Genomic DNA, 18592 nt, shown 5'->3' with positions numbered 1-18592 from the left:
GAGGAAAATTGGGAAATATATGAATGATTCGTGTATAAATGGTCATATGTTTGATTATAACTCATAAACGATGAAATATGAATGATGCTTATTTTTGTGCATTATTGGTCATGGTTTAAGCTCATGTGTGAAAATAAAGTTTCATAGTATGTGTGTATGGTATATTCAGTATATGATTTGGCATGAAATAATACCATGAATGGTTTATGAATTAACACATGTTGGTAAGCCTGATATATGAATAAATGATCAAATTGAGCGGAACGCCGGATTTGAGTACTTCTGATCAAGTGACAAAGTGATAAGTGGTAGCTTTAGCTACACTTATCTGATCAAGTGACAAGTGGAAAGTGATAAGTAATAGCTTCGGCTATACTTATCTGATCAAGTAACAAAGTGATAAGTGATAGCTTCGGCTATACTTATCTGATCAAGTGACAAAGTGATAAGTGATAGCTTCAGCTACACTTATCTGATCAAGTGACAAGTGGAAAGTGATAAGTGATAGCTTCGGCTACACTTATCTGATCAAGTGACAAGTGAAAAGTGATAAGTGATAGCTTCGGCTATACTTATCTGATCAAGAGACAAAGTGATAAGTAATAGCTTTAGCTACACTTATCTGATCAAGAGACAAAGTGATAAGTGGCTACACTTATCTGATCAAGAGACAAAGTGATAAGTAATAGCTTTAGCTACACTTATCTGATCAAGAGACAAAGTGATAAGTGGCTACACTTATCTGATCAAGAAACAAAGTGATAAGTGGCTACACTTATCTGATCAAGAAACAAAGTGATAGGTGGCTACACTTATCGATCGGGGACAAGTGATAAGTGATCATACGTAAGACCATAGTTATACTATGGCAAAGTGAAAGTGAAGTACTCAATTTTCCGTGACTGCTTCCTAATTTGATTAAGGATGGTAAGTGACAAATGGGCCCGAAAGAATTAAAGTAAATGGATAAGTGGTAGTGTATTTATATCGGACGATGTTGTTATTCAAACTAAAGTGATATTTTCATTGCTAAATTGAGAATTTCATAAATGTGTTATTGAATGGTATAATCAATAAACATTGAGTTAAATGGTAAATACGTATTAGTTTTGAATTTGATGTCATTGAATTGTACGTGAATTAAATGGAAATTGCTAGTGATATGATTTAAATTATGAGCATGAGAAATTGCGAATTGAATGAAATGGAAATGAAGCATTAAATTGCATGAGTATGTATCGGGTCTCGCAGGCCCTAATTATTATGATTATAATATTTTGAGGATATATTGTGAAAAGTTATAGAAACATGTTAATTATTTTGAAAGTTTTAATTTTGATGAAATTTTATAACTCGGTTAAATACGTTTACAAGTGTATGTGTTTTGGTAATGCCTCGTACCCTATTCCGGTGTTGGATACGGTTAAGGGGTGTTACAATCTCAATACAAATAGAGGGGCATATCCAATAGCTCCCCATATCTTGAGTAGAGGAACCCAGTCGAAGTCTCCACATCGGTACAAAATCTCATCAGGGATCATCCAAGGGGCCTTCCATTCGACGTCTTCTTTTTGGAAACTCTGGATAATTAATACTGTTAAGATTTTGTGTTAAATCCTTAAGGAACCTTTCGGTTTTTGGGTTTCGAAAACCCTTTTATCCGAAAGATGTCATCTTTTATCGGAGAATACGATCCTCGGCCATTCACAGCAGCAGAACGCGAAGAGCCAGGTAGGTTTTCAACCTCTTTTTTATTTTATGTTTTATTTATAAAAAATATTCATAAAAATTAAAAGGAAAATCGCCTTGAAGTTTTGTGTTTTGTTTTTTTTAATTACTCTTGCTTGTCTAAAAAATTACATTGGTTGTTGTGGCTTTTATAGCCGATTACACTATTATTTTTATCTATTTTTCTACTATTCTTGCCAGTATTGTTTGTGTGTTTGTTCGGCCCTTACAGGTGGTGGTTGACGGTGGCAGAGGTTAGGGTGCGACGCTGACATGGCCAAGGCATAGGAGCGACGACGAGGCTAGGGTTTCTACTGAACACTGTTTAGGTTTTAGGCCATTAGGGTTTTTTTGCTTATTTTGGGCCATTTGGGCCTCTCTTTTTTTTGTAATTGGACTGGACTATTTTTATTTGGTTTTATTTATTTTGTTATTTTTGTTCATAGTGGGCCGGGAAGAATTGGCTTGTTACAAACGTAAACTAGACAAGGTAAGTAAGATGAACTTGTCCTTATAAACAAAGAGGGATCAACTATAGAAGTGATGAAATTTAGTTCTTTTACCATAAAAATTTTAAACTTGTAAAACTATGCTCCAAGAGCTTGTTTTAGGCCATAAAAAGACTTGTGTAACCTACATACCAAAGGTTCTCCATTAGCACCAACTTGTTCGAATCCTGGTGATTGCATCATATAAACTTCCTCCATCAGATTATCATGAAGAAATGTGTTACTGATATCTACTTGTCGAAGTGACCACTTGTGAGTAACAACTAATACAATGATAGTTCAAACTGTGTAAGGTTGGCTACATAACTGAAGGTGTCTTGAAAATCAAAACCTGTGAGCATACACTTGTGCCACTAATCGAACTTTATAACAATCAAATGTGCCATCTACTTTCTTTTTTATTTTAAATAACTACTGACATCCAATAGGCTTGCGATTTTTTGGTAAGGGCACTAATCTTTATTGAAATAGCACAATTCCATATTAAAAAATACAAGGTTATTGAGTGCTTGTACTACTATACATAGAGGTGGTCTCTCCACTTTTAAATCATTCCAAAATTTGTCATTTTCTTTATAAGACAATTTTTTCCTCTTTCTATTTGTAATTTTTCACTTGTATCGTTTGTAGTGAAATATATTTGCTAGCGTCCAAGGACGTAGGCATAATTTGCCAAACCTCGTTAAATTCTGGTGTTCTTTATTCTTTCCCTTTCAATATTTTGTAGGGTATATTTGTAATGATATATTGTGCTATTAAATCACTTTGGAGGGAGATTTTGTCTAAGAGGTTGGGTTTTAAGCGAGATCGTCGGTGACCCTTCAAATCTTTCTTGAGAATTGAACCTAGTGTGGTTTTCTAGTACGATAATTTACTCTTTTTTACCCTATTCACATAACAAGTGGCATAAGAGCCGAAGGTTATTCGAAGTATGCTTTGTTGTTGCGGTTTAAATTGATCTTACACATTAGAAAATATTTCCTTAGACATATTGAAAGATTATGGTTGAAATGGTGGACAATCCAATAGCTTTAACATCGTCCATGTAGGCGAGACCGACAATAAAAAATACTAGATTAACAGTGGAGATCTTTGATGGCACGAGTCATTTCAGTATGTGACAAAATGAGGTTCTAGATGCTCTCTTTTAGTAAGATCTAGACATTGTCATTGATGAGAAGAAATCAGATGATTTGGAGAAAGATTGAAATCCTATCAAATGTTTGGCATATGATACACCTTTCTTGAGAATAGAAGTATGCTTTCAACAATTATTATCATCATAATCTTATAGTTCATGTTGAACCTTATACCAATTTTATTCACATATAAAAACACATATTATTTCAACAATTATTATTATATAAGTCACTAACTTATCTTGACATCAATATAATTCATATCTTTAACTTTATATCAAATCATATAACCAAGCATAGTAATTTAGCTTTTAAAATCAGTTACATCAATTTACATAAGGTATAGTTGCTTATGTTGTTCATTAATCAAGCTTGAAGGTCACCACTTGATCTTTGCACTATCAATTGAATTTCAGCCGCAACATGAAACGAACAAACTTTAAAATTTATGGCTACCATTAATTTAAAGTATATAATCACTAATTAAAAACATGGATTAAAACATATTAAGTTAGCACAAATTGATTTTACTATCTGACAACCACTATAGCCTTAGACCCTCTATAATTTGATTTTGCTTTCACTAGGTTTGATAATCCCTTTACGAAATAGTATCAGTTTCACAACCAAATAAAATATAACTAAAATCAAGCATAATTGCATACTTTACAAATAATTCCTTTTTAGTCTTTATATATGAAATGATTGTATCTCATTATTGACTCAATCAAATCAAAATTTAGCTTCATATTCTCTAGGGATCTCAAACTATCCATCCATAGCATTTATATCCAACATCTTTTACTCTTTAAAATTGAGACCCTAAATACTCAATAATGACCTTATTCCAACATTATCCACTTAACTACCAACATGTTTTCACTTAAACCAAGCTTACGTATAACAGTTGCATAGTTCCATGCATCAATTATTCTAAGTGTTCCAACTTAAACAACCAAAATTACAAGAACTAACTTATGGGTTGGTTCATTAAAATTTGCTAAAAGTCGAGCCATGACTTTTTCGTTTCAACTTAATAAATTCAATCTCGAAATTGATTTTTTTTGACATCAACGGAAATTAAGTGGATTTAAAAGAGATCTTATGCGGTATATAATTCTTCCTTTTACTTAGAATATCATAAATTTATATATATAGTGTCTAGTTTTAGGACTCCTATCGTATATTACAATACATAATATAGGAATTTAATCTCACTATATTAGTTTTAGAAAATTATATGTACATTCACTTAAAATTAAAAAAATTTTTGAAGAGACTAATCAAGAAATACCAATATAAAAAGAAGATCCAAACGACCTTTCTCATACTGACAAGTGGACGATCTTATAAATTTTAGAGTTAAATTTTAATACTTAAAATTTATATTCTATTCTAATTAAAATATTAATGTAATTTTAAAATATTTAATCCACTCCAATGCAATTTTGGTTTCCTTTTGAAGATTACTCATTGCATAATTAACCTTTAAACATTTTATATCTAAAATAATTTCAATTATTAACTTCCGTTATATACAAAAACATATAACACACTTGAAATTGCGTTTAAAAAAGGACATACATTTGAAATTACTTTGAAAATGCATAGAAGAAATTAGAACATTTGCAAACTCAACAAGAAGGGCTTCTACAGAAACCCTTTCACCATTCAACATCCTATAAACCAAAAATACAGAGAACACACGTAACATTTACATATCCATCTCCTCATCCTCATCCTCATCCATCTCTTCAACCTTCATCTTCTTCACTGCCTGCGCAGCATCGCTTCTTGGCTGCCCGTTTGGGATTTGGATCAATACCTCTGATTTTTGGCCGGTGGCAGCGTTAACTAAGCCTCCATTTTTCTCCACCCGATACACCAACTCGTTTCTTTTGGGACTCGCATCAACATACACTGTGGAGTTCTCATCAATTTCTTCTTTCACTAACATTCTCGACAGCTCCGTTACGACCCTTTTCTCCAGCCATCTCCTTATAGGCCTCGCACCGTAAACCTACAACAGCAAAGTAAAAAGAACATTATACCCAACACCCGACACTCGTACCCGAAAGCAAAACAATATAGAACATGGATGATGTACTTACTGGATCATAACTCTCTGCTAATATGTAGTCCAGAGCTGCATCCGTTACAGCCAATGCAATTCCCCTCTCAGCAAGTCGGACTGCCACATCCTTCATTTGCAACCTAGCAACTTTCCTCAATTGGTCGTGTGAGAGCGGATCAAAAACAACAATCTCATCAAGTCTGTTAAGCAACTCTGGCCTAAAGTGTCGCCGAACCTGTCAAGCAACCCAAATTAGTATCATGTTAATACCATAAATGCTTCAAAAATGAACCTCAGTAGGGTCCCTAATTACAAGAAACAGATCATTTAACTACCTCTTGCAATACGCGATCGCGTGCAACTTGCATAGAAGATTTTCCACTAAGCCCAGACAGAAGATGTTCGGCTCCAAGGTTTGATGTCATGATGATCACCGTGTTTCTGAAGTCGACAGTGCGGCCTTGGCCATCGGTTAATCGACCATCATCCAGCACTTGAAGCAGTGTGTTGAAGACAGAGATATGTGCTTTCTCAACTTCATCAAATAGTACAACGCTGTATGGCCTTCGCCTTACAGCCTCGGTTAGTTGCCCACCTTCCTCATGTCCAACATACCTGATATACAAAAGTAAAAAAAGGAAGTTAAGCTACTATCATACAATGATAATCCCAACACTTGGATGCATAGCATGTACAAGATGCAGCACATACCCTGGTGGTGCACCGATAAGTCGAGCAACTGAGTGTTGCTCCATGTACTCGGACATGTCAATCCTGATAAGCTGGTTCTCGTCATCGAAGAGTTGTTCTGCCAGTGCCTTAGCAAGTTCTGTTTTTCCAACACCAGTCGGACCCAAGAAAAGGAACGAGCCAGTCGGTTGTTGAGGTCTTCCTAATCCAGCTCTCGACCTCAAAACAGCCTCTGCAACAGCCTCAACCGCTTGATTTTGTCCCACCACTCTTTGGTGCAGCCTCTCAGCAAGCCCAATTAACCTCTCTTTCTCATTCTGTCCGAGCCTCGTGACAGGAATGCCAGTCCAGCGGCTTACAACCTCTGCAATATGTTCAGGTCCAACCGTTTCCGTTAACATTATATTTTCATCTGTGGTTCCTTCAAGCTGCGCTATCGCAGATTCCACTTCCTGAATTGCTCCATATCTCAAATCCGCAGCTCTTGCCAAATCATATCTTCTTTCAGCCTCCTGTAAGGCGAACATGAGCTCTTCTCTCTTCTGTTTCAATCGTCGGATCTCATCAACCCTTTGCTTCTCCTTCCTATATTTCATCATCAGCGGCTGAAGCTTGTCTCGCAAGTCATCAAGCTCCTTCCGTACTTCAACCAGTCGAGCTTTGCTCGCTTTATCCTTCTCCTTTTCCAAAGCATGCAGCTCAACTTCTAATTGCATTCGTTTTCGTTCGAGATTATCAATCTCTTCAGGCTGACTGTCAAGCTGAACTCTCACATTCGCACAAGCTTCGTCGACTAAGTCAATCGCCTTGTCAGGAAGATGACGTCCTGTAATGTAGCGACTCGATAACTGTGATGCCACCACCAAAGCGCGGTCTTGTATCCGAACACCATGGTGACCTTCATATTTTTCTTTCAACCCTCGAAGGATGCTGATTGTATCAGCAATGCTCGGTTCAGCGACATAAACCTGTTGGAACCTTCTTTCGAATGCAGCATCCTTCTCAACATACTTCCTATATTCCTCCAGTGTCGTTGCACCAATACATCGAAGTTGACCTCGAGCAAGCATAGGCTTAAAGAGGTTAGCTGCATCCATGGAGCCCTCGGTTCGACCAGCCCCAAGTACCAAATGTATTTCATCGATAAAGAGAATCACTTTCCCTTCGGCTTCCTCAACTTCTTTCAATACAGCCTTCAATCTTTCCTCGAATTCACCTCGATATTTTGCTCCAGCAACTAACGCACCCATGTCCAACGCGATAACTCTCACATCAGCAAGATTACTAGGAACATCCCCTCTAACAATCCTTTGAGCCAAGCCCTCTACGACTGCAGTTTTACCGACACCCGGTTCTCCTATGAGAACTGGATTGTTCTTCGTTCTCCTTGATAGAATCCGAATAACCCTTCGGATTTCCTCATCTCGGCCTATCACCGGATCAAGTTTTCCTGCTTGCTCAACAAGATCACGGCCATAAGTCTTTAGAGCTTGAAATGTAGTATCCCCTGAAGCACTTTCCACCTTCCTCCCTTCCTTTCCTCGAAGCTTTTCTACTTCGGATTTCACTTTTGCCGGAGCAACACCAGCTTCCTTTATCAAATCAGCGATCTGGGAATCCTCGAGAAGGCCGAGAATCAATTGATCGACGGCCAAATGGGTGTCGCCGCGTGCCTTTTGCGCAGCTTGTGCACGACGGAGTACCTTAATAAGGGAAGTGCTGGCGGGGATTTCATCCGGCGGAGGCGACTGTGATGGGAGTTTCTTTAAGGCCTGATTAAAGATCCTCTCGGCGGATTGAGCAGCGTTTTCACCACCGGCATTGGAGATAGATTGAGGGAAAATGCCAGTGGGATCGGAGATCAAAGAAACAGCAAGGTGAAGAGGGGTGAATTGAGCATGGCCGTTGCTCATCGCTAGCTCGTGAGAGGCGGCCAGAGCTTCATTTGTCTTGTGAGTGAATTTATCGGGATTCATCGTAGTTTTACTTCTGTTATTACTAAAAAAAAAAAACAAAAAAAACCTGGAATTCATGCATCCATTTCCTTAACTTAAAATCCCAAGAACAAAAACGAGTAATCCTCAATGAAAAAAAAAAATATATATATATATATATATCCATCGCATAGAAGTAGATTGCAATACCCAATCTTCATAAACAAGTCATTAATAAATTTTTAAAAAAAAGTTTACATACAGTTTCTAGTACCCTCACGCACAAACAAATGAACCCAGATAGTTATTATTTTCTTAGCTAAGAACAAGATGAGAAGGAAAAACAGAAACTACTTTGATACAATTCAAACACATATATAGAGTGGAAAAAGAGGGGTTTTGACTTACCAAGTGATCGAAGTTGAGAACAGGATTTGATATGATGAGTCGAAAAACAGAGTTTATTTGAGTCTGCTTGTTGTTGGAGGTGTGTTTTTTCCGGGAGAATAAAATAGTATTTGTGGCGATTTAATGTTTTTTTCTTTGAGAGAAGTGGGAAAGGAGGAGAGTGGGGTTTTGTAGGAGTGAAAGAGGGTAGTTTATCTGGAAGATGATAGAAGAAGTTGCCGCTAGAAATTACTAGATACTACTCTTCTAGTTCATGAACCGAACATCCTCGAATTTTCTGTAACTGTAAATCATATAATATTGGCTCCACTCGCTGCTTATGAGATTGTCTTCTCACGCGTCCATTGTTTAGATACATGCATTAATTAAAAATTTATTATAAAAACCAATCCTAGTAAAATAGATGGAGAATAAAAAAATTTTATTATAGAATTTTTAATATAATTGATAAAGTAAAAATACATTTATTTAATTAAAAATAAATTTTAAACTATTTATAAAATTAATTTTTAATATAAATTTATTATTTCAATTTATGCATCATTATTTTTAGAAAGAAATTAGAAAGACTACTAATAAAAATTATTATCACTTCGTGTTGGATGTAATGATAAAATGTATTATACTTTTAATGAGAGAATTCAGGTTTGAGTATTGGAAAATAATATTATTGGAAGAGAAAATATGATCTTTAGTAAAAAAACCAATTAATTAATATTTTGGTTTATAATATTTTAAAAGTATAATTACTTATTTGACTCTCAAACTTTACAAAAAATCATTTTAACCATTCGTTCAGTTTTTCACTTCTTTTAGTCTTTAAACTTACATTTTATCAAATCATCCAAAAATAAGTGAAAAATAAACATCTATTATGTCACGTCAATAATTAATTAATTTTAAAAAATATATTTTAAACAATTTTCTATACTTTTAAAATAATTTATATATTTTTAATAAAATATTAATTAATTGATGACATGGCATTAAAAACTCCCAAAGATCTCTGATTCACCAATGGTGTTATAAGCATACCTAGTTGAAAATCGTATAAACAATGTATGTTAACTTTTTTCGCATTGTTTTTGTCAAGAATAATTTTTTAGTGGCTCCGCCACCGAATCTCCTCTAGTTGATTATATTAAAATCGAAAATCAAAATTAAATATAATAAGAAAAGAGATAATTAAAACTAAACTCCAGATCATATTCTATCTTGCGGAGAAAATGAAAGTTTAAAAATAATTTAAACTAACCGTAACTACCCTATCATCAGTTCCGTTAAATCAAATAAAAAATTGAGTATCCTATTTGAAAAAATATCAACAAGCTTTAAAAATATCTGACGAAAAGAATCAAAGATACTTTCTCCTTTCAAAGAGTTTGAAGAAAATTATAGAGCCTTCGCGAAAATTCTAGAATATTCGTGAAATACCACAAAAATACATGTACGAGAAAGTACTAGATTCCTCTCCAACTTCTTATATAAACCCGACATGTTCTTCCCCAACAAAGCAACCAGATTTAAAAGATCTCGTAAGCAATCAAATTCGCTGCTATTTCGTCACGATTGGACACTAATTACTTTCTTCTTCTTTTTTCTGGTCAGAACATTAAATCATTTGTCCTTATAGAAAGGAAGAGAAATGGCCATGATTCCAAGTTTCTTTGGCAACCGAAGGAACAGCATCTTCGGTAATCCCTTCTCCTTTGACGTATTAGATCCTTTTAGAGGCTTCCCTTTGTCTTCTTCATCACTCGCCACCACGCGTATCCCAGAAACCGCTGCTTTTGCCAACACCATAATCGACTGGAAGGAAACTCCGGAAGCGCACGTCTTCAAAGCCGACCTCCCAGGGCTTAAAAAAGAGGACGTGAAAGTGGAGATTGAAGATGACAGGATGCTTCAAATCAGCGGAGAAAGGAAAATAGAGAAGGAAGACAAGAATGATGCTTGGCATCGGATTGAACGTAGCAGTGGGAAGTTCATGAGGAGGTTTCGGTTGCCTGAAAATGTGAAGATGGAGCAGGTGAAAGCTTCCATGGAAAACGGGGTCCTTACTGTTACTGTTCCCAAGCAGGAAGTGAAGAAACCTGATCTCAAATCCATTGAAGTTTCGTGAAACGTATGCAACTATACATATGTAATATTATATTGCCCATTTACAGCTTTGAGGTTTTACACAATAGTTAAAAGGAAATAAAATCTTGGTGCAACCCAGATATTGCATTCATTTTTTCAATCATTAGCCTCGAAAATTTCTAAATAAAATTAAATGGTATGATCCTTTTGTCACTTATGGTTTTTATTAAAAAATATCAGTAGGCTTAATACAAAATGGGAAAAATGCACGTTTAATTTTGTAGAAACTACAATTTCTCAAAGTTTTAGTACTTTATTTTCATTGACTCCAGTATGTTGGATATATTTTGATAATGTGACATGTTGATTAATTAAACAATGTCACTTAAGGTTAATTAATTTAGTAATATTTTTAAAAATATTTTCCCGATCAACAAATACTTTTGAGTATAAATTAATTAAAACTTTTTGCTTCTATTTTTGGTTAAAACAGTGTTTTTTCAAAGTATATTTTGTCTCAAACATATATTGTTTAGTAATACTTTTATCTCAAATGTATTTTTATCCCAAAAGTATTTCTGAAAATAATATTAAACTGGTCCTTAATCGATAATCTAGGTTAGCTTATCTCTTTCTTATATCTTTCATAGAAGATCGAATGCTTAAAAATGATTTGTTTCAAAAATAGAAGTATTTAAAATACAATCAAAACTAGGTATGGTGCGTTTGAATCTACATTTGTTAAATTATACTTTATGGACAAGATTAAACACCCTTCAAAAGAAGGAGCCAAAATTAAAACGAAGAATTTGCATTCGTTAAATCATAAAGAATGTAAACTGGACAAGATTCGAACATCATCGTCTAAGGTAGAGACAAATTGATCAAAAAATAATCAAGCTCCATTTATTGCAACAACAAACTAATACTTTAATGTCCATTGACCATTGCAATAACCAAAAATTGAAGTTTGAGGCCCTCAAGCCTTAGTTTCAACAAACAATGTAACAAAATATCAAAACACCAAACTAGATTCAAAAACATCAAGACCTAGTTCTGGTAGCCATCAAACAAAGAAACTAATAGATGATAATTAAGTTCTGTTTGTTCATTGAAAGAGTTTCCGGAATATAATTTTCGAAAATAGCCTACTTTTCTGGAAAAATTAATATTTTCTAGTGTTTATATGCATCCGAGTAAAATATTTTATGTTATTTGGCAAATTTTCTAAAAATATTTCATAAAAGTTGTTTACAATGAAACAAAATACATTCAATATTTATGTTAAAAAGTTTAAATGAAATAGTGAATTGATTACAACGTGATGTTAATGTGATATTATAATAAATAATGAATCTTCATGATGTTAATGATTAAATTGTAAATTTTGTTTTATAATTTAAACAAGAAAAGTGATATGCATGAAAATTTGTTATGTGAAATAAGATATTATAATGAAATATTTGATTAGATTGCTTATATGGTGAAAAATAAATTACATAAAAGCAGAACTACATTGATAATTGTAAAAAGTTTAAATATTTAATATGTGAATAAGGAAATTATGATAGAATTTTAATGAATGTGTTATGAGATGATGAAATATGCATACTGAATTGTAAAAGTGAAATTATGGAAAAATATGAATTTTTATGATAACAATGACTAAGTTGTTGAACTTGAGAAAATATGTGGGTGAAATCCTAGAAGTGAAATCTATAGAAATTTGATATGTAAAGCAAGATATTGAGATAAATTATGTGATTAAAGTGTAATAAAAAAGAAAATTGGTTTAATATGATTAATTACTGAATGTTGAACTTTTATGACAAAATGGGACTAAATTGAAAAGTTGTGAAAGTTCATATGAAAATATTTGATAAGTGAATAATATAGTAGAGAATGTAACATCCCGGTGCTTTGAACTGATATTCGGGTTGGGTATGGGAGTGTTACAATAAACAGAGTCTTATCAATTTGGAAAAAGTCTTACGGAAAAAAACACTTGATAAGACATTTTACTGGAATAAGGGGGTAATTTAACGTTGACTGGAAAACCTGTTACACTGATTATCCTATTTTACATGAAACAAATATCGAAAAAGGTTGAAATTATTTTTCGTAAAAGCTTTTATGTTGAAACAAACAGAACCTTAGATACATATGTTTCTAGTCTTCCATGCTCATTTTAGTTTATATTTGAGAGAAGTTAAGTTGTTAAAAAAGGTAAATTGTGGTTGGATAGTTTGTAGGCAAGTTCGTGTTTTTTGCTTTCTTTTTGAGTAGTTTTAGATCATTAATAAGGTATATTTGATGGTGTGTAGTTGTTGAAAAAGGTTAAATGTATTGTAAGCTCATGATTGTACAAACAGAGATTGACATCGTAGCCTGCTACTGTTGGACGCTGCAATGTGAAGGATAAAGCTATTAAGGATTGGCCATAGTTAGAGGTCACAACATCAATAAGTTGTTTTAGGCTGAGCAACTAAAGGAGTCATATGACTCACAATGTTGAGAGATCGAGGGCACGACATGGAATAATTGAACATTGAAAGGAATCATCGTCGCCGAAATAGGGTATGAGGCATTACCGAATTTTATCGAATAAATTTTTCGTCATTACGAGTTAAATACTATTCATTTATTGAAACATGCCATGACGTCCCTTGGATGGGCCTCTGAAGCCCAAAATATACATCGGGACCAAACCGGGATTAAATCAAAACCATAAGAAATTTTTCACAAAATCCCAAAGTTTTTTTTTTGAACTCAATATAACCCCTTTAAAAATATCTAATCTTCCCTGTACTTTTAAATCGAAACCAATCGAACACAACCAATCCATTTCAACATATTTTCAAGATAGATTTAACATATTCATAAGATAACCTCATCACATACCAAAACCAAAATTTGTTAGCCATACCAATGGCTAACCATATATTCATTTCACATTAACATTTACTTTACTAGCTTATACGTGCCATTGATTTCCAAAATAAAGTTTCTTTATATACCGAGATCTTGAAGTTGATAGTGTGATACGTCTCTGACCGAATCCGACCTCCGAGCTCTTAACACTACAAAATAGAGGAAAAAGAAACAGGGTAAGCACTTTGTGCTTAGTAAGCTCATGTAACAAGAATTATACTTACCTAATATTTTCAATACAATGCAATAAACATTCATACATCCATTCAATACATTATTCCCCTAACATGCACAAACTCAACATTTAAGTTAGTTCAATAATTCCATGTATCAATAATATATATATCACGATTGATGAGCTCATCAATACCATGATTTTCATTCCCTTGTTATTTTTCCATATTTATCCCGTTGAATTTCTCAGAATTTCGATGGATTTTCAGAGGTACACTTTAGTGTACAAATCTGGGTCCGTCAATTCATATTCATGTGCGCACATTTCCATTTCAGAGAGCACACTCCCGCGAACCTCATCCTTACAGTAGGATTACCAGTCCAGGCTAAATCCCTTGCAATGACAATTACTCCAATGAGCTTGGATCTGAATTACCAGTCCAAGCTAAATTCAGACCCTAATTCGGATTACCCGTCCGAGCTAAATCCATTTTCTACATATTCTTCGAGAGGGCTATATCAGGATAGGATCACCCGTCCGGGCTAGATCCTTTTTACCGTAAATTCTTTTTCAGAGATCCATCAAATTTTCCTTCCATTCAATCGAGATTTCTTCCCCTTTTTATCAAATATATCAAGGTTTCATCAATTTTCATACAATAAACATTCAAACCATGTTCACATCAATAACAAACATTTCAAGCATTTAAAAATATAATTCAAGTTACACGAACTTACCTCGATACTTGTTCGTAAACAAAAATCTACTAATCCCGAACTTTTTCTTTTCCTCGATCTAGCTTAGTATTTGAATTTTCTGGTTCTAAATAAATAAATTTAATCATTAATCTAATACATTTCATGTTCATATGTAATATTCTCTATAATTCCATTATTATTTATAGTTCATTCAAAGTTGTCTCATTGAGTCATGGTCACTAAATTATTTATATCTTGAGTTAAGAAACTCCAAATTAAGATCCTCTAATTTTCCCTGAAACTAGACTCACATATCTTCTTACCATAAAATTTTCAGAATTTTTAGTTTAGCGAATAAGTACAGTTTATTCTTTAAAGTTTTTCCTGTTTCACTGTTCGACAGTTCTGCCCCTCTTTACTAAAAATTAATTATCTCATTGCACAAAATTCGGATGATGTTCTCGTTTGTTTATTTTGAAAATAGAAGGATTTTAAAAATATAAATTTAATCCTGTAATTATTTTTATCTAATTTTTATGATTTTCCAAAGTCAGAACAGGGGAACCCCAACTCATTCTGACCTTGTCTCACAAAATCTATTATATCTCATGATTTACAATTTCATTACTTACATTGTTTCTTTTATAAGAAACTAGACTTAATAAGATTTAATTTCATATTTTATTCATCCTATAATTCGATCTATAAAATTTTTGGTGATTTTTCAAAGTTAGACTACTGCTGCTGTCCAAAACTGTTTTAGTGCATGATGTTAATTACCATTTTCCCCTAAGCTTTCAACAAATGATAATTTCATCCCTGCTCAATTAACCTCTCAATTGAGCTTATTTTTCTCAACTAACACTTTACTCTATCACTTTAAACTACTTTACAACCTTGGAAATCAAAATTTTAGCACTAGACTTTAATTCCAAACTTTTTCACAATTAGGTCCTACAAATCAATTTCAATTGAAATTACCTAATAAAATCATCTCATAAACAAATTAAAGCTTAAATTTCATGCTATTTCATAATAAAATTCCAGCACATATTCATAGCAACTTTCAATTTCATTCATAAAATTAAAAACCAATGAATTAAGTAATAGGACCTAGTTGTAAAAGTCTTAGAAACACAAAAATTACAAGAAAAAGGCAAGGATTAACTCACTTAGTGAAAAAATTATGAAAAACCAGCTTGAATAAACCCTTAGGACATTTTTGGCTGATGATAATGCAGAAAAATAAAGAGAATTCTAGATATTCCAATTTGGTCCCATTTTTATGTAAAATTTGTTATTTTCCCATTTTACCCTCATTTCACTAATTCTCCTGATTTTTCTCAGCTTATGCCGCCCAAAATATCTTCTTTTGGGCTTATTTGCAATTTATGTCCCTCCTTATTTAACAATTGAGCTATTTAATCCTTCTAGTAACTTTTACATCTTTTTCAATTTAGTTCTTTTCACTTAATTGACTACCCAAACATTAAAATTTTCTAACGAAATTTTAATACCATATTACCAACATTTCATAAATATTTATAAAAATATTTTTGACTCGATTTTACGAGATCGAGGTCTCGATACCTTATTTTTACCCAATTTCTTCAATAATTTCTTTTTCTAACTAACCACTAAATCGGTAAAATTTTTCCATCAATATTTTCATACGATTTTCCTATCATATAAATATTCATGTAAAAATATTAAAATAAATTTCTCTTTAAATCAGATTTGTGGTTACGAAACCACTGTTTCGATAACCTTGAATTTAGGCCATTACAGTGTTGCAACATGGAGGCCCTACACTTAGTTCGGAGGGAAGACCGTTCGCAACGTTACAAGGCTTGTTACCGCAACATCCAAGTCCATATCCAAAATTGTTGATAGTTACTCAAGGCCATGTTGTGGAAACTTGGTCCTTCAGTCTTCATCAAGTCAATTTTTAAGTAAAGGACAATTTTGTCATTTACCTACTGAGTATATGTAACAAGTCGATTTCTAGTGGTGTTGAAAAATACGATTTTGAAACCCAATTTTTGTAAACCGAATTCGTAAATATAAAATAGAAATATTTATGGAGTTAATATAAAATATATTGAAGTTCAATTAAATAATTTAACCGAGAAATTAGTTAATTAAAGCTTAGGGACTAATTTGTAAAAGTCTAATCGCTATAAAGTCTTAATAAAGAAAAGATTTGGGAATCTATATAACAATTATCAAAAGGACCAAAATGGATATTTAACCAAGTATAAATAGATCGTAGTGGAGTGTGATGATTAGTTTCACTTAAACTAATTTAGTGATTAATAATAATTTAATTAAAGACTAATTATAATTAATTAAGGTTAATTAATCATTAATCATACTATATATGCTAATAGATAGTAGAAAGATGAAAGAATCATCATCTTCCCAAAGTCACCACAGTTCACCATTTCTAAAAGAAAGAAGAAACCTTCGAATTCCCTTAAATAATCGGCCAAAAATTCAAGTTTTTAAGTTATTTTTCTTTGATTTTTATAGAAATTGAATCATGGGAGCTTGATTTAGTTAACCCATGTATCAATTTTTTCAATTGTTGAATTTATAGAAAGTTTTCATTGTTGAGAAATTTATGAATTAGGCTTTAAATTGATAGAAATTAAGCTTAAATTATGATAAGGACTAAATTGTAAAGCTTAATAAGCTTGATAGATAACTTTGTAATATTAGTGACCAAATTGAATAAATTGGAAATATTTCATCAAACTATGCTAGGAATAAAAAGTATAGAGTTCCTAATGAAAGAATGTGAAATATGATTTTGATTCGATGCTAAATATTGAAAGATATGTTTATACCGAGTATAGGGACTAAATTAAATAAAATGCAAAATAAGCTTGACTTTGTATTTGAAAATGAATTGGATAAAAATTGATATTATATATTTTTTTGTATTATCGTATGCAGCTAAAACCGATATCAGGTTGTTGAGAGGGAAAGAAAAAACGAGAGTCGTCAACGAGTGATGCAAAGATTCGGTTTGTACTTTTATGATTCATGATCAAATTATTTGTTTGCATATTCATGTTAATTGCATGATTTAGTATAGAGGTGAGTATATAATGGTTGTATGAACTAATTTCTTGTGATTGATATTGAATATCGAGATAGTGGACTGAATTGAATAAGATAGAAAGTAGCAAGACTCGATTGATGTATGATATGTGATATGAAAATTGTTTGAACTGTGTTATGTGGTATTGGTTATATATTTATATGTGTGTGTGAATTGATACAGAAATAAATTGATAATGATGACATGCAAATTGGTTATATAATATAATCGAAACATTGATCACTACTATAACTCAACAAAGGTTTTACTTTCTCCTCCTATAAATAGATGGCATCAGTAGAGCTATTTACACAACATTTGAAAGATAGTTATTCTGCCGAAAAATAAAGAGAATTTATTCTCAACTTATAAATATATTTTTCAGAATAACAATTTTACCGGTTTTTATTATAGAAGAGAGAATTTTCGTTTTCACCCCAAAGGAAAACTTTTTCTAGTTCTTTGTTTTGAGTCAATTGGTTCGAGCCCACACCGAAGTAATTCATGGTATGAGAATAGCGAAGAAAATTGTTTGGTTGAAAGCCGAAAAACATCGAGGATCCGCTTATTAAAAAACACAACTATGATTTCGGTCTAAGGTTTATTGCTATAAATATTACAAATTGAGTTGGTTTTCATAATTTTGATTTTCCGTTGTGCAAGAAAACCATTTTTCAAACTAAATTTTTCCAACATAGAATGCTCCTGATTAACCTTAGGATGAATGCTTCGACGTATTGTTCTTTGACGATGTCGGACGCGTCCTTAGGAAGTTCTTTGAAATTATTTTTCAACCATTTCATATCTATCTGGCCACCTTGAAACTTGTTCGACACCTTCCCCAACATAGAACGATCGCTGACCCTGAACGACTTACTCATCCACTGGTAATCCGAGTTGTAAAGCTACATCCTCGAGCGTGATTGTACATTCACCGCATAGAAGATGGAAAGTGTGTGTCTCGAGCCTCCATGTTTCCACCAACACGCTGATGAGTGTAGAATCAAGTTTGCAACCCTCGAGCATACAAGACGTATGCAAGAATCTCGCGTCTTGCAAGTAACCACGAATTTCGGTGTATAGGCTATTTGACAAATTATGTATGAAGCCCTCCAAAA

General features: G+C 33.1%; 2 protein-coding genes across 3 annotated transcripts; one reads left to right on the top strand and one right to left on the bottom strand.

The window, feature by feature from the left end:
• Positions 1-4871: 4871 nt before the first annotated feature.
• Positions 4872-8710, bottom strand: LOC105788156 (chaperone protein ClpB1). Of its 2 annotated transcripts, none has more exons than XM_052633998.1 (5): positions 8483-8710; positions 6162-8138; positions 5786-6065; positions 5488-5685; positions 4872-5396 (listed from the first exon to the last, which is right to left on the bottom strand). In XM_052633998.1, exons 2-5 carry the CDS (start codon positions 8114-8116, stop codon positions 5091-5093), a joined length of 2739 nt encoding a protein of 912 aa, XP_052489958.1. In that variant the 5' UTR covers positions 8117-8138; positions 8483-8710; the 3' UTR covers positions 4872-5090. The 2 variants fall into 2 exon arrangements, with proteins under 2 accessions (XP_052489958.1, XP_012470372.1); XM_012614918.2 differs by having other exon boundaries at positions 6162-8129.
• Positions 8711-9980: 1270 nt separating this feature from the next.
• LOC105788219 (18.1 kDa class I heat shock protein) lies at positions 9981-10724 on the top strand. The gene has a single exon (XM_012614996.2). The coding sequence runs from the start codon at positions 10128-10130 to the stop codon at positions 10602-10604; it is 477 nt and encodes a 158-aa protein (XP_012470450.2). The 5' UTR covers positions 9981-10127; the 3' UTR covers positions 10605-10724.
• The last annotated feature ends 7868 nt before the right edge of the window (positions 10725-18592 follow it).

This window comes from Gossypium raimondii, chromosome 7, assembly GCF_025698545.1.
Source record: "Gossypium raimondii isolate GPD5lz chromosome 7, ASM2569854v1, whole genome shotgun sequence".
NCBI classification, from domain to species: Eukaryota; Viridiplantae; Streptophyta; class Magnoliopsida; order Malvales; family Malvaceae; genus Gossypium; species Gossypium raimondii.
The sequence above is the reverse complement of the archived record's forward strand: the minus strand, read 5'-3'. Positions and strand labels throughout refer to the sequence as shown.

What these genes read in the sequence shown, in the direction of transcription:
- LOC105788156 (XM_052633998.1), bottom strand. Translation starts at nt 8,116, where the DNA reads ATGAATCCCGATAAATTCACTCACAAGACAAATGAAGCTCTGGCCGCC. An exon ending in GCGATCGCGTATTGCAAGAG is followed by an intron (nt 5,686 to 5,785) that starts GTAGTTAAATGA and finishes GTTGCTTGACAG; the next exon opens with GTTCGGCGACACTTTAGGCC. An exon ending in TAGCAGAGAGTTATGATCCA is followed by an intron (nt 5,397 to 5,487) that starts GTAAGTACATCA and finishes TTGCTGTTGTAG; the next exon opens with GTTTACGGTGCGAGGCCTAT.
- LOC105788219 (XM_012614996.2), top strand. Translation starts at nt 10,128, where the DNA reads ATGGCCATGATTCCAAGTTTCTTTGGCAACCGAAGGAACAGCATCTTC.